Source organism: Myotis myotis, unplaced genomic scaffold (assembly GCF_014108235.1).
Source record: "Myotis myotis isolate mMyoMyo1 unplaced genomic scaffold, mMyoMyo1.p scaffold_m19_p_9, whole genome shotgun sequence".
NCBI lineage: Eukaryota > Metazoa > Chordata > Mammalia > Chiroptera > Vespertilionidae > Myotis > Myotis myotis.
In genome coordinates this window covers 26,213,883-26,228,662 of record NW_023416401.1, presented here as the reverse complement: position 1 = coordinate 26,228,662, position 14,780 = coordinate 26,213,883, and the positions used below count along the sequence as shown (strand labels likewise).

The 14,780-nt window shown below is 48.3% G+C and overlaps 1 protein-coding gene across 1 annotated transcript; it reads left to right on the top strand.

Moving 5' to 3' along the window:
* The first annotated feature begins 294 nt into the window (after window positions 1-294).
* Window positions 295-9,529, top strand: LOC118663785 (osteoclast stimulatory transmembrane protein). The gene is given in 5 exon segments (XM_036323740.1): window positions 295-2,754; window positions 7,354-8,344; window positions 8,676-9,027; window positions 9,030-9,100; window positions 9,103-9,529. Coding segments are annotated over 5 exon segments (1,821 nt in total). The 5' UTR covers window positions 295-2,710; the 3' UTR covers window positions 9,466-9,529.
* The last annotated feature ends 5,251 nt before the right edge of the window (window positions 9,530-14,780 follow it).

Sequence of the window (14,780 nt, the reverse complement as noted above, 5' to 3'; positions counted from 1 at the left end):
TATTTTATTAAAATCAATGCCACACCCTCGTGAGCATGGCTCAGTGGTTAGAGTGTCCGCCTGGGCACCGAAGGGTTGCGGGTTCAATTCCGGTCAAGGGCACGTACCTGGGTTGCAGGTTCGACCCCTGGCCCCAGTGCGGGAGGCAACCGATCAATTGATGTGTCTTCCTCACTTCGATGTTTCTTTTTCTCTCCTCCCTCTTTCTCTTTCTCTCTCCTCGCTCTTTTCTACTCTCTCTGAAAATCAATGGAAAAAAATATCCTCGGGTGAGGATTTAAAAAAATTAATTTCACTTTTTTAAGTGGCTGCCAGAAATGTTTAAATGGTTCCCATTCTGCTTCTATTGGATAGCACTGTCTATTTGGGAAGATTTCAGCCACCTCTGCATATTCTCAAATCAAGTACATGGCAGTGACGTGCTACACCCACAGGCTGTAAGATTCAATGACTCCCATAGCGTATGGGCCTCTGATTCTGATTCCAGATCTGAGGGTTTACCACTTCCTCTTCCTGTCCTGTCTTATGGCTATGAATCCTCAATGCAGAAATTCCCTTCAATTACGTTGATTCTATTTTGGTGATTCAGAAGCCGCTTCCGGCTGTTGTGGACTTGAAGTCAAGCCAGCCTTATATAGGCAGAAGTGGCTGCCTACATGTGCTGAGAAAAGCCAAAAATATCTTCTGCCCTTTCCCTGCCTATTGCCCCCATCTGCCCAAATCTTACACATCCACCCAGAGGCCTTTGGGCAATGACCAACATGGGTCTTAACCAGTCAGTTCCCTGATGCCAGTGCAGAAACTGGGCAAATGCTGGTGTCTTCCAGGGCACTGTGCTGCTCATCTCCAACCAGCACCGTCCCCTGAAATTTCCCAGGTGAGGGGACCCTGGTCAGGGATCTTGCCCAGTGGGCATCACAGAGACCTGTACAGTCAGGTCTCAGCAGCCCGAAACACACGCAGGCATAGCTGTCAGCCACGGTGAGAAGGAGCAAGCAGGAGCATCGAGCTGTTGTTTACTGGGCATTCTGCATACATTATCTCACTAAATCCTCAAGGCCACCCGAGAAATATTCTCCTTACAGCAGAGTCCACACAAGTTCAGAGAGGGATAGTGTGTTGTCCAAGATCACACAGCACACACAGTATGTGGAAACGTTGGGCCTCGTTTTCAAGGGGCTTCAACCTTCAGCTGGAGCAGAGTAGAAGCTGCCCTTAGTGAAGGTGTCTCCACGTGGCCGGGCACTGCTGTTTCCACCTGGGCAGCGGTGCCCCTCACCTTGGCTGGATGGCTCCACAGGCACATGCCTTTGCTGCTCCGGCCCATTGGGTGCCCCGTTCTCTGCACACTGGGTGCCTGGCCTGCCTTCCTGGAGGGGTTGTGATCTGGGAAGGATGTTAGGCTCCCTGTGGGCCCAAAGTGTCTCATTCAGTTGTGTCACTTCTCCTATCTGGGCCACAAGACATCCTCCTTCAGGCCTGAGCAAGTGACCCAGGCACCATGTCCTTATAAGGGAAAATGGCAGAGAGTCTGGAATGCAGCTTAAATGTCCCCTAACCAGCCCATCCTGCAGGGTGGGGACCTGGGGGCTCAGGAGAGGCCTTCTGGAGGAGGCAGTCCTACAGGCAGTGATGGGGCACAGAGGTGCTGGGAGAAGACAGCCTGGAAGTGTACCTGCAGGGTAATGACTGCAGCCTAGCACATACAGGGAACACACATTTATTGAGCAGCTACTATTTGCAGTGCCAGAGCATCACAAGGTCCTCATGAGTCTTAGGACTCCTTCCCTCCACACTAGTAGAGAACGGTGGTTGACCGGTTGACTTTGGAACAGGACTGTGGGGTATAAATTATGGTTTCACCTCTTAGCAGCTGAGTGGCTTGGTTAAGAGACTTAACTCTCTGAGTCTCAGTTTCCTAAACTGAAAAGTGGAAACAATAACAGCCCCTACTACGAAGGGTTGTAAATTGCTAGGATTCAATAAATTCATTTATAAACTGTTCAGATGCTAAGCAAGTGCTCAATAAATATTAACTATTATCACAATTATTCTCTTTTAAGAGGAGAAAACTGAGAGTAAGAGAAATGAGGTCACCTGCTTAAGGTCACACAGCTAGGGAGGGACAGAGCTGTGCTTTGAAGCCAGGTCCCCATTTGCCTAAAGACAGGAGGGGAGCTGGAGAGAAAGACGAAAGCCAATGATGGTTAGAGAAAAGTCTTCGCAGAAATCCAGTTGTCTCCCGTGGGTCCCCACCCTCTAAGAGGTGGGCTAAGGCTGCTCCTGGGACACCTAACTGTGGAAGGAAAGGGAAAGAGAAAGCTGAGCAGAGTTCTAGTCCCAGCACTGCCACGAATGAGCTGAATGGCTTCCCTGCACCTCAGTTTCCTCCTCTGTGAAATGGAACTAATTCCATCTTCCTGTTACAGGACTACCAGGACTAGAGATGTTGCTTGGGAAAGGCCCGTTCTCTCCTCCCACACCTTCTACCCACTCCTGCCTACCCGAGGAGGATGAGGCAGCTTGCCCAACCTCCTGGGAGGTGGGCCCCGGCAGGGCGGGACAGGCGGCCAGGAGGACTTAATTAAGGGCAGAAAAGCAGAAGTGACAGGCTTTCCCAAGTCTCAGAGGACGAAATTCCCCACACTTCCTCTCCACCTGCTGCCGCTGCCTAAGGCCTCCTGGCTGGCTCCGCTGCTATTCAGGAGGCATGAGGACCCTCCAGGGGACAGCTGCGCACCTCATCAGGACCGGGTAGGTCTGGAGACCTTGGATACTGGGAGCACCAGGCATCTGAGGTAGCGCCGAGGTCTCATGCTCTGCCATTCCCTGGCTGCATGCCTTTGGGTAAATCCTCACCTCATTGAGCCTCGTTTTCCCATTCATGGAATGAGAGTAACAGCAATGTCCGTAAGACTGTACTGAGAATCGAATGAGGAAGTGCTCATGTAGGACTTGCTGTTGTGCTTGGCTCAGAGTAAGCACTCAATAAATGGCAACTAAAATCCTTAGTGACCACGCTCAGCACAGGCCTTGGCACCCGATGACTTAGAACTGGTTTTCCATCCCAATACTGTTTAGTAGCTATTTATTCTCACAGCTACCAGGTTTCGAATACTAATGATACAGGAGGAGGTGGTTTAGTTCCAAATCAAAATGCCTTCAGGAGCTGGGGAGGTCATAATTCATTAACTCTAACCTCAAGTGGGTCCTCCATGGTGCCCAGCATTTCCTTTATTCATTTACTTTCCCACTTTCCTGGACAACTACCTTCTCCTGGATCTTCAAGCTTTCATTGCCTCCTCTGGCATCCTCACCATCAGTGCTGACCTTTCTGAGCAAACGGAAGCAAACATGCTACAGTCAATAAATACTTAGGGAGCACCCACTACATGCCAGGCACTATTCTAGGCACTAAGACATATCAGTGACCAAAAGAGACCAGGTTCCTGCCTGGTGGATGCTCTGGTAACAGACAACAGCTAACATGATACAAGTTGCCAGACACAAAATGACCCTATGTTGTACTACTTTTTTTTTTTTTTAAATATATTTTATTGATTTTTTACAGAGAGGCAGGGAGAGCGATAGAGAGTCAGACACATCGATGAGAGAGAAACACCGATCAGCCACCTCCTGCACATCCCCCACTGGGGACGTGCCCGCAACCCAGGCACATGCCCTTGACCGGAATCGAACCCGGGACCCTTCAGTCCGCAGGCCGACGCTCCATCCACCGAGCCAAACCGGTTTCGGCCTATGCTGTACTACTTTTATTGTACCATTCTATAGACGAGAAAACTGAAGTACAGGGAGGTTAAGAAACCTGGCCAAGGCCACACAGATGGTGAGTGGTGATTTGAATCCAGGCAGTCTGGAGTCATGCCTTTATTATTATTTTTTTTAATTAAATCTTTATTGTTCAGATTATTACATTTGTTCCTCTTTTTTCCCCCCATAACTCCCCTCCTCCCAGTTCCCGCCCCACCCTCCGCCCTCACTCCCCACCCACTGTCCTCATCCATAGGTGCACAATTTTTGTCCAGTCTCTTCCCGCATCTCCCACACCCCTTTCCCCCCCAAGAATAGTCAGTCCATTCCCTTTCTATGTCCCTGATTCTATTATGATCATCAGATTATTTATTCACTTGATTCTTAGATTCACTTGTTGATAGATGCATGTTTGTTGTTCATCATTTGTATCTTTACCTTTTTCTTCTTCTTCCTCTTCTTAAAGGATACCTTTCAGCATTTCATATAATACTGGTTTGGTGGTGATGAACTCCTTTAGCTTTTCCTTATCTGTGAAGCTCTTTATCTGACCTTCAATTCTGAATGATAGCTTTGCTGGATAAAGTAATCTTGGTTGTAGGTTCTTGGTATTCATCACTTTGAATATTTCTTGCCATTCCCTTCTGGCCTGCAAAGTCTCTGCTGAGAAATCAGCTGACAGTCGTATGGGTACTCCCTTGTAGGTAACTGAGTTTCTTTCTCTTGCTGCTTTTAAGATTCTCTCTTTGTCTTTTGCTCTTGGCATTTTAATTATGATGTGTCTTGGTGTGGTCCTCTTTGGATTCCTTTTGTTTGGGGTTCTCTGCACTTCCTGGACCTGTAAGTCTATTTCTTTCACCAGATGGGGGAAGTTTTCTGTCATTATTTCTTCAAATAGGTTTTCAATATCTTGCTCTCTCTCATCTTCTGGCACCCCTATAATTCTGATGTTGGTACGCTTGAAGCTGTCCCAGAGGCTCCTTACACTATCTTCGTATTTTTGGATTCTTTTTTCATTTTGCTTTTCTGGTTGGGTGTTTTTTGCTTCTTCGCATTTCAAATCTTTGCCTTGATTCTTGCGCTCCTCTGGTCTGCTGTTGGGAGTCTGTATAGTATTCGTTATTTCAGTCCGTGTATGCTTAATTTCTAGTTGGTTCTTTATCATAACATCGAGGGTCTCATTAGATTTCTTAAGGATCTCACTACATTTATCGACGGCTTCTAGACAGTTCTTAAGAGACCTTAAAAGTGTGGTTCTGAACTCAATATCCTCCATTGACAGTTTTGTCCTGTTTCTTTGTCTCCGCATTTTTTATGCTTTCTTGGTGCACCCCCTAGTGGTCTTTGTGTGCAGTCTTGTTGTAGTTAAGCCTTGATTGTTGTCGGCAATACTGGGGGTGATTTGACCTCCAGGCTAACTGGCTATGAGAGTCCACTGTGTCTGCAGTGGGAGAGCTTATGTGCTGGATCTCTAGGGTGGTGCTAATCTAGCGTTTGCCTGAGGCTATCCGGCAAATGGCTCTGAGCAGGGCTTGGGCGGGACGGGTCCCCGGGGATCTACAGGGCGGGCCGGAGTGAGCAGTTATGGCTGCTCTCAGTTCCGTCCCTAGGGGCTCTGCCTCACAGAATCCCAGAAACCGCTGCAAACCTCGGAGAGAAAGCTGCCTTCGAGTTCTGACCGAAGCCAGACAGTCCCGCTTCTCCCGTTTGAGTCTGGGTCCCTAGAGACTCGCCCTGATCTGGAGCTCAGAGTCTGAAACTCCCTCCCGATTGAAAACAGCAACCGTGCCCTCCGCCGCCAGCCCGCTCTGCGCGCACTCCGCACCTGAGTATTACACTTCAGCACTGCGCCTCCTCTGAGTCTGGGTATGATATTCTCTTTCCTCCTAGTTGTAGAATTTCCACTCAGCCAGCCTTCCTGTGGTTCTGGATGATGTCCGTTCCGTCTTTTAGTTGTTTTTTGAAGTGGTTGTTCGAGGCAGCAATCTCCGGCGTTAACCTATGCCACCATCTTGGTTTCTCTGGAGTCATGCCTTTAACAATTGCAGTGTTCTGTGCATATCTGATGATGCTGATATATAATTGCCCACACTTTGCCTGTCCACCTACCATCATCTGTACCCATTTCCTCTGCCTTCCCACCTGCTAGTAAGAACGAATGGCCCCTGCTTCTTCCTAGGACCAGCCCCACCTGTTGTGCTCTTGGTCTCACCCCTGCCACCCATGAATATCCCTGCAGGGAGCCTCCCCTTCATCACTGTCCCCCTCTTTAGTGGACCTCCCACCTGCAAGCCTGCCAGAGCTTCTTCCATCTTAAGTGAATTCTCTTGGTCACATTTCACCCATCGGCTACTGCATCTTTCTTGATCCACCAGCAGCATTTGACATTGTTGACCGCTCCCTTCTTCTTGGAACATTTTATTACTTGGCTGTTCAAGCACCACATTGCCTGGTTTCTTGGTCTCCTTCGCTGGTTCTTCACCTCCCAAACTGTTAACCCTAGAGTTCAAGGGCTCAGTCCTTGGATCTCCCTCCTCCTCCTCCTCCTCCTCAACACACGTCTTGAGGAATCTCATCCTGCCCCTTGATTTAAAATACTATGGATAAACCAACAACACCCAACATTCTATCTCTAGCCTGATCTCTCCTCTAAATTCCTGATTCGTGTTTCCAACCACATACTCAACAGCTCCACTGAAAGGCTAAATTGGCAACTTAAATTTCAGACTTTCAACTGAATTCCTTCTCTCCCCACTTCACTCAAACCTGCCTGAACCATAGATTTTTCTGTCTCAGGAAATGACACCTCGATGCTTACAGTGCTCAGGCCACCAAACCTCATGGTCCTCTTTCTCTCACACCCACAGCCAATCAGTCTGTCAATTTTATTGACTCTTCCAATAAAACATATCCAGAATCCAACCTCTTCTTATAATTCCTCTGCAGTCACTCTTTAGTGTAAGCTCTGTAAGGGCAAGGATTCTCATCCATTTATTCATACCTGTTTCTCCAATGGGTGACACATAGTAGTTGATTTAAAAATATTTGTTGAATAAATAAATATAAGGAAAATAGATAAGTTTCTCAGAGGTCAACGGATCCACTCTCCCTTTCTCTTCTCCCCCCAAATTATAAAAGAGACACTGAGGTTTAGAAAGAAGGCATGTTCAGTGTCACACAGTGCCAACAGTGAAACCGTGTCTTTATTTTTCTCTTTCTCATTCTATCTCTTTTATTTGTGCTTCTCTCTTCATGACTCTTTCATTTTCTTGGGACAGTTGCCCTCACAAAATTGGGATTATGGACGCAAGCATCCTCCCATCCTCAGGAACTGCATACAAACTGGGTTCTTCCCTGAAAACTCCAGTGTGAATAATCCTGGGGAAGGCTCTGATTGGTTCAGCTTGGGTCAGGTGGGTCTGGGGTGGGTTACTCTAATTGGCCCAATTGGGAAGACTGCCCTCTCCTTTGGTTAACGGGATGGAGCCTGTTAGCAGGTGAAGGGTTTGTGGGGCAGAGACAATGGGCAGGCACCCAACCCCCACCCTCCTGATAAAGGTTCCCCCAATTTCTTGTGTGCAGGTGGAGATTCTGGCTCTTGGGGCTCTGCAAGGCCCTTGTCCCACTGCAGGCGGCCTGGGCTGCCTTCTCTCAGCCTGTCCCAGCCAGCTATGACCAGCTGTTGATCCAGCTTCTCCTGTGTGGTTCCCTAGCTGTTGCTGCTGCAGGTCTGGCCCACCACTGGCTAGTGTCCTCGCTGCTTTATCCTCTGGGGCCCTCGGCCATGGTGGCCTCTCTCTGTGGCCTCCTGGTCTTACTAGGCCTGGGCCTGGTGCCTCCAGCTCGCTGCCTGTTTGCACTCAGCGTGCCAACTCTGGGCACAGCACAGGGCCGCCGCCTGCTCCTATCCTGGAGTACTGCCACCTTGGCTGTCACCGTGGTGCCCAATGTCTTGGCTAACGTGGGCGCAGCTGGACAGGTGCTGAGGTGTGTCACCGAGGGCTCCCTGGAGAGTCTTCTCAACACCACTCACCAGCTACACACAGCGTCCAGGGCTCTGAATCCCACTGGCCGAGGCCTGACACTCCAGGCCCAGGGCAATGGCTCTGTCTTCCGGCTTCACATGCTCAAGGTCACTCAGCAGGTCTTGGAGGACTTTTCTGGCCTGGAGTCCCTGGCCCAGGCAGCAGTGCTGGGCATCCAGCGGGTGGTGACAGGACTCTTTATGCTGGGCCTCCTGATAAACTCAGCCCGGTATCTCCATTGCTACCTGACTGACCTGCGGTTTGATAATGTCTACGCCACACGGCAGTTAGCCCAGCATCTGGAAGAGACTGGGGCCACACACCTGCTGACCTCCCCACCAGCCTGGCTGCTCAGGGCGGCTTGGCCAAGGCTGTCCCAGGGGGAGCTGCTGAGCTGTCTACTAAGGCTGGGGCTGCTCACCCTGCTTCTGGTGGCCACAGCGGTGACCGTGGCCACAGACCACGTGGCCTTCCTCCTGGCACAGGCAGCCGTGGACTGGGCTCAGAAGCTGCCTGCTGTGCCCGTTACACTCATGGTCAAGTATGATGTAAGTGTGGTGGTGGGAAGATGGGCATAGAATCATTTTCTTGAGGGAAGGGGAAGGGTTCGTGAAATCCCTGACTTGCAATTGAATTTTACTTACCTTCAAGTCAGAGTCCTGGGATAGGCTGTGGGACCTGGGGCATCCGCCGATGAACTTATTTAATTCCCACTACAACATGACACAGTGTTTCTGTTCTCACCCCCTACTGCTTCTGTGCCCATTTTGCAGATGAGGGCAGGGAAAGTTGAGCGGGCCCTGAAAGCGGCAAGTGGTGGGGGGCAGGGAATGGCTAGAACATCTGTCGGTTGACTTGGCCTTTTTCTCCTTTACGAAGGCTGCCTACACCGTCCTGGACTTCGTCCCCTTCCTCTTCAACCAGCGGCCTCTGGAGAAACCCTTCCACTCTGCCCACAGGTCCTTCCAGTGGGAGCTCCGCTTCACCTCCCCTGGCTGCCCGCTGCTGCCCGCCCAGCGCCCCCTCACGGCCGCCCCCCTGGCCGCGGGGGTCCTGCAGCTGGTGGCTTGTTCCACGGTCCTCCTGGAGACCTACGCCTGCCGACTGCGGCACACCATCGCAGCGTCCTTCTTCACGGCCCAGGAGGCGAGGAGGGTCCACCACCTTCATGCCCGGCTCCAGCGGAGATACGACAGGAACCGAGGCCAGCAGCTGCCCCTGCAGGCTCCTTCCTGATCCCCACACCTGGACCTGCCAGCCAGCACCCAACATGGATAGACATGCCTGGACGTACTGGACCCCTGGAAGAACAGAGAGCCCTGGAGAAGAGGGGAAAGATGTTTGGAGTCACACAGACCTAAGTTGTCATCTTGGCCCTTCTGCCGCCTCCCTGTGTTACCTTGGGTGGTGGCTGCACCTCTCTGAGCCTCGTTTTCAGCAGCCACATAATGACAATGATGCGAGCTACTTTCCACACGGGAATGTGGGAAGGACAGAATGAAATATTGGGCATGAAAGGCCCCCGTACACAGAAAAGAGCTATGCCAAGTGGAAGGCAAGGAAGCGCAGAAATGGCTCAGGGCTTCTCAGGCAGGTGGGAGTCGGTCAAGGCTCTCACCCGCATCAACGTTACCTGGCCAGTGGAGACTTTGCTTGTGAATGTGCCTAAATGCGCCTGGAACTTATTTATGTGCCCCCGAACCCTCTGAACTTACTGACTGTAATCTACAAGTGTCCTCATTTTATAAAGAATATATTTATTAAATCCTAAATTAGGTTAGGTTACTCTTTTGCTTCAAACTCCTTTATGGGCTGTCAGGTTTAGCAAATGAAAATACAGAACACCAGCTTCCATTTGATTTTCAAACAACGAATATGGGTTTAATGTCCTTGTGACATATTGTTCTTATGCTAAACATCCTTAGAATGTGCCCATATTGGTTGTGGGTCTGAAATTCAAACTGGACTGGTTAACCTGCACTTTATCTGACAACGCGATCCCCATCCAAGTTATAATACATTGCGATTCCCTGGGGGGCTTGGTACCCCTTGTTTTCCCCTCCAGATTATTATCTGCCCTTCTCCCACCTGCTGTCTTTCACAGGGGTCTGACCTTTGTGAGTCCGGGAGTCATAATACCCTGGCTCCCTTGCCCTTGGTTGGACCCGGTCCATGAGAGGCACTGATAGGCCGTCCAAAGTGGGAGGGGAGAGAGAGGCCAGGGTATTGGCTCCTGCCGCCCTCTGGGCTGTTACTGGGCAGAGGCCCCATCCCATTAGCTGCTAATGATTAGCAGGAACAGGCTGTTTTCTGATGCTTAGTGGGAAAACCTAGTTCTGGCGTTCTTGAAGCTAGGTTTCAGAGGAACGTAAAAATGTTGAGGATCATTAGCATTTTGGTGGACATTTGCTAATCTGTAATCTTCGTTTCTCATCTATAGTGTTGGGTGAAATTAATAGTCAACTTTTCTTTTTATTTTATTTTTAATATATTTTATTGATTTTTTACAGAGAGGAAGGGAGAGAGATAGAGAGTTAGAAACATCGATGAGAGAGAAACATCAATCAGCCGCCTCCTGCACATCTCCCACTGGGGATATGCCCGCAACCCAGGTACATGCCCTTGACCGGAATCGAACCCGGGACCTTCCAGTGCGCAGGCCGACGCTCCATCCACTGAGCCAAACCGGTCTCAGCAACTTTTCTTTTTATTAATGGTTCATGTCAATCAACCAAGCTCTATAATTAAAGCAAAAGCTATTCAAAGAATCCCTCTGCTAGAGGCGGCGCCGCGGTGCCTTATGGGGAATGTAGTCAGGCAAGGCATCAGGCGCCCTTTGGGGATTCCTGGGAAGAGCGCCGGGAAGCCTCTTCTGCGCATGTGCCCTTAGGTTCTCTACCTGGGCGCCCCTCGGGTTCGCCAGGCTCTTGCGGGGGTTCCCCTCATTTCACCTGACCTGGTGCGAACTCAAAGCGAAGTGGGTGCACCCACCAGTCAGAGGAGGGGCTTGCGGGGAGCCGCCAGCCCTCGGGGGTCGGAGGGGAGGGGCGGGAAGGGTTGGGCGGGTGCTGGCTCTCCAACCAGGGAGGGAGCCCAGAGCGGTTTCGATCCCGGAGAAAGGCAGCGAGGGCCGGGCTGGGCTCCCGACCTGCAGGCGCCCTGACCTTCTTTGCCTGAGGAAGGTGCTCTATGAAGATGAAAGGTTTGTGCAGCCATGTGGCCAAAATCTGGTTCCAGAAGTTTTACGGAGGCGCTTGGATCTGCAGCCTGTGTGGTGGTTTGAAAAGAACTAGCGAGCAGCAGGGAAGGGAACAGCTATTTATTGAGAGTTAAATACTATCATCATATTACTTGTCTTATCCTACGTCTTTATTAGAACAGAGATCTGAACCGCAGCTGAAGGGAATGGCCATGGTGTAGATTTGCCTGGGAAAGATTTGAGGGTGGGAGGTGTTGGCAGCGTTGCATGAAGTTTTAAGAGCTTGATGTTTGGGTTCAGATCAGGTCCTCCCACAAAACGGCGCGGCATCCCTGGGGACATGAATTAGAGGAATCCTGTTTCCTCGCCTGTTCAATGAGCATGGGAATAATATTTGCACCTGTGAGGGTGGTTCTGAGGCAGAGTGAGCTCGCACCTGTGAGGATCAAGCCCAGCATTTAATACGCCCTCCATCATCCCCTGCTGTCAGTGTTATCAAGATCTTTAGATACTTCACTCGGTCCTTCCAACCAGGCTGCGAGGTCGGCAGTACCATCCCTATCGTAGCATATGTTAAAACCTCACTTGCAGAGAACTAACATGATTTACTCACTTGGGCATGACTCGAGTTTCAAAACAAGATTTACTCATAGTTTCATGGTCTTCTTAGTATACATTCTCCTCTACCTATACCCATTGGGTTTTCTCTGACACAATGACTTGTTCTATGTGTGTCCTAGGAAGCAACTAGCGATATATTTCGATAACCAAACCATTTGGTCTATTTCCCTTGGTCACAAGGCACAAATTGAGGCTTCTAGTTCCTGCCTGCCTGCTGCAGTGTTGTCTCGCTCCAAAGCAGCCCTCATTAGATTTTAGACAAGGCCCAGCTCATCAGGCACTTGAACCTTGGGATTCCAAGGGCAGGTTCCAATTCAATGAAAATGTGGCTCCTAGGCCCAGGTTGAAACAAAACCATTCCAGTGAAGTGGAAAGCAGAAGGCCCCCGGGAACAGGAACCACACCTAGAAGAACATGCTTCTGAGCTGAAGCCTTGCCCTACAATTCCAGCATGGAAGCAGAGGAATCCCTGAAAGGAGCACATCCAACAGTTATTGGGCCAGAATTTTCCTCTCCGTTGTGAGCAAAGTCTGGGTGGTCACACCATGTTCAGGGATCATTGATTATTGTGGCTCAGCAAAGCGGGAGGAGGATGTGAGCTGCCACTGAGGGAAGGGCATGGGCAGGGTGCAGGTCTCACAGGAAAAGACACTTCATTGGAGGATTTGTGAGGAGGTGGGTGGGAGGGAAGGGGTACCACCCATAGCTAAGGAAATTGTCCCTCACCATTTTCTAAACACATCAGCCCTTACAATCTGCACTCTGTCTTTCTGTTAATTTTTAGTTGCTCAAACCCTGTTCATCACCAATCCAGGGATTCACCGAATTTCCCCCTTATAAAATCACACTGTGGAGATAGTTTTTTAATCTATTACTTTTGCCTTAAACTTAGGACTTAGAAGATAAATAGCTTATCCAGTCATGCAGTTTGCTAGTGGGAGAGCCAGAAATTGAATTCAGGTCTTGATTCCCAGATGGGGACCCTGTCCTCTACCACATTTAAGTTAAAACACATTTCTTAGAAGACGAAAAAAATCCTCTTGAAAAACTGTAACTAAGGGGACCACGCAAAAGGATAAGCTTGCATTGCTTTTTTCTGCGCTTCTGGATTCTCTGATGGCAAGTGGCTAAAAATATAGGAAAACAGGTAAACTGAGATCCTGTGCCAGTAAATATTTTAATCCTAAAATCAATCTGGAATAGTACCCCAAACTTTGTGTTTAATACTATATTTTATTTGCCCAACCTCCTGTTATTGGGCTTAGGTTGTTTTTAATATTTTCAAAGGCATATCTTAACAATAATGCTGTAGAAAACAGTTTACATTCACTCAGTATGAAAGTTCTGTGTGCTCATTTTAGAATTATAAATGGACACCTGGATATTGCCTCCATATGTTGTTTCCTGTATTTTCCGGTGCCAGATTGGTCAGAGGGCCGTTTTCTTGATAGGTGATTCTAAGAGCTGCTATCTTAGACAGATTGCTCATGATTCCATCCCCCATTCTTCCTTACCCAGCTCTGGCATCATCACTCTTGGCCCTTTCTCAAGAACATCTGAAAATGAACAAATCCTAGGTAAGTTGTTGAGGAATTTACTTCCCATATTCTACAGAGGATTTCAGAGAGGCTTATAGTAGTTTGTACATTCAGAGAAAATAGTAGAAATATGTAAAATTCAGCATTCAAGAAAAGAATATCAGATGAACTCTGGAAAAGTTGACATACAGAAATCATGTGTTCCTGTAGCTTTATTCAAGTTGTGCCAGAAAGGCCCAGACAATATGAGATAAGTCTTACCTAGGCTATTAGTATGGTTTTCCTGTCATTTAAATGTGAACAGTTTTCTTAGACAATCTTTGAATTAGTGACACAGAGGCCATTCTTGCCAAAAACAGCTATGAAAGAAAGGCAATGGGTTTCCTGTGACTTTTACACCGAGGCAAAGCTCAGGACAGTGATCAAAACCAGGGTATTAGCATTGATACTATTACCTGTCTTATTTAAATTTTTCCAGTTATCCCACTAATGTCTTTTTCAGGTCAGGGATCCAACCTAGGATCCCACATTGCATTTGGTTATGTCTGCTTAGCCTCCTGCAATATAGAACAGTCTTTAACCTTGGCACTACTGGTCACTTATTTTATGGAATTCATCCTAGCCTTTCCTTTTCCTTATTTGTAACTGCTCTAATAGGGAGAACCTGGCTCTTATCATCTACATTATATTTACTTATTTGCCCATGAGGTAGTTTAAGAATCACTGATCCAGCTCTAGCTGGTTTAGCTCAGTGGATAGAGCACCGGCCTGCAGACCAAAGGGTCCCAGGTTTGATTCTGGTCAAGGCCCTGTATCTTGGTTGCAGGCTCCTCCCTGGCCTGGACCCTGGTCAGGGCTCATGCAATGTGTTTCTCTCACATCGAGGTTTCTCTGTCTTTTCCTCTCTCTTCGACTCTCCCTAAAAATCAATGGAAAAATATCCTCTGGCGAGGATTAACAAAACAAACAAGAAATCGCTGATCCACACCCCATGTGAAAACAAATTCCTTAACTAGAGTATCTTTGTGTGCAGTTCTCATCTTTAGACTTACAGAATGTAGTCAAATACTCTTTTCCAAAAATATTTTAGTTCTTATACATCGCCTTCACTGCAGTTATGTTATTTAATTTTAGTACACAGCAGGTCCTTGAATAACATTTTGTTCAACATGGTTTCATTATAATATTGATGAGATGCTATAGGAACTTCTTTTAAAAATATATTTTTATTGATTTCAAAGAGGAAAGGAGAGGGTGAGAGAGAAACATCAATGATGAGAGAATCATTGATCGGCTGCCTCATGCACGCCCCCTACTGAGGGTCGAGCCTTCAACCCAGGCATGTGCCCTTGACTAGAATCAAACCTGGGACCCTTCAGTCCACAGGCTGATGCTCTATCCACTGAGCCAAACCAGCTAAGGCATAGGAACTTAATTCTTATTTATATGAATTAGCCTATAGTGACATTGGTTTTGTTATGGGTTGTTTCACCTAAATCACAGAACCTATCAATGGCAACTGTACTTATGCTCATTTGTTACTGTTTATATACTATCTGGGGTTTCCCTTCCACATCCTGGTTGATTTTAATTATTTTGGGGGTATGTGACATTACCTTAATTCTA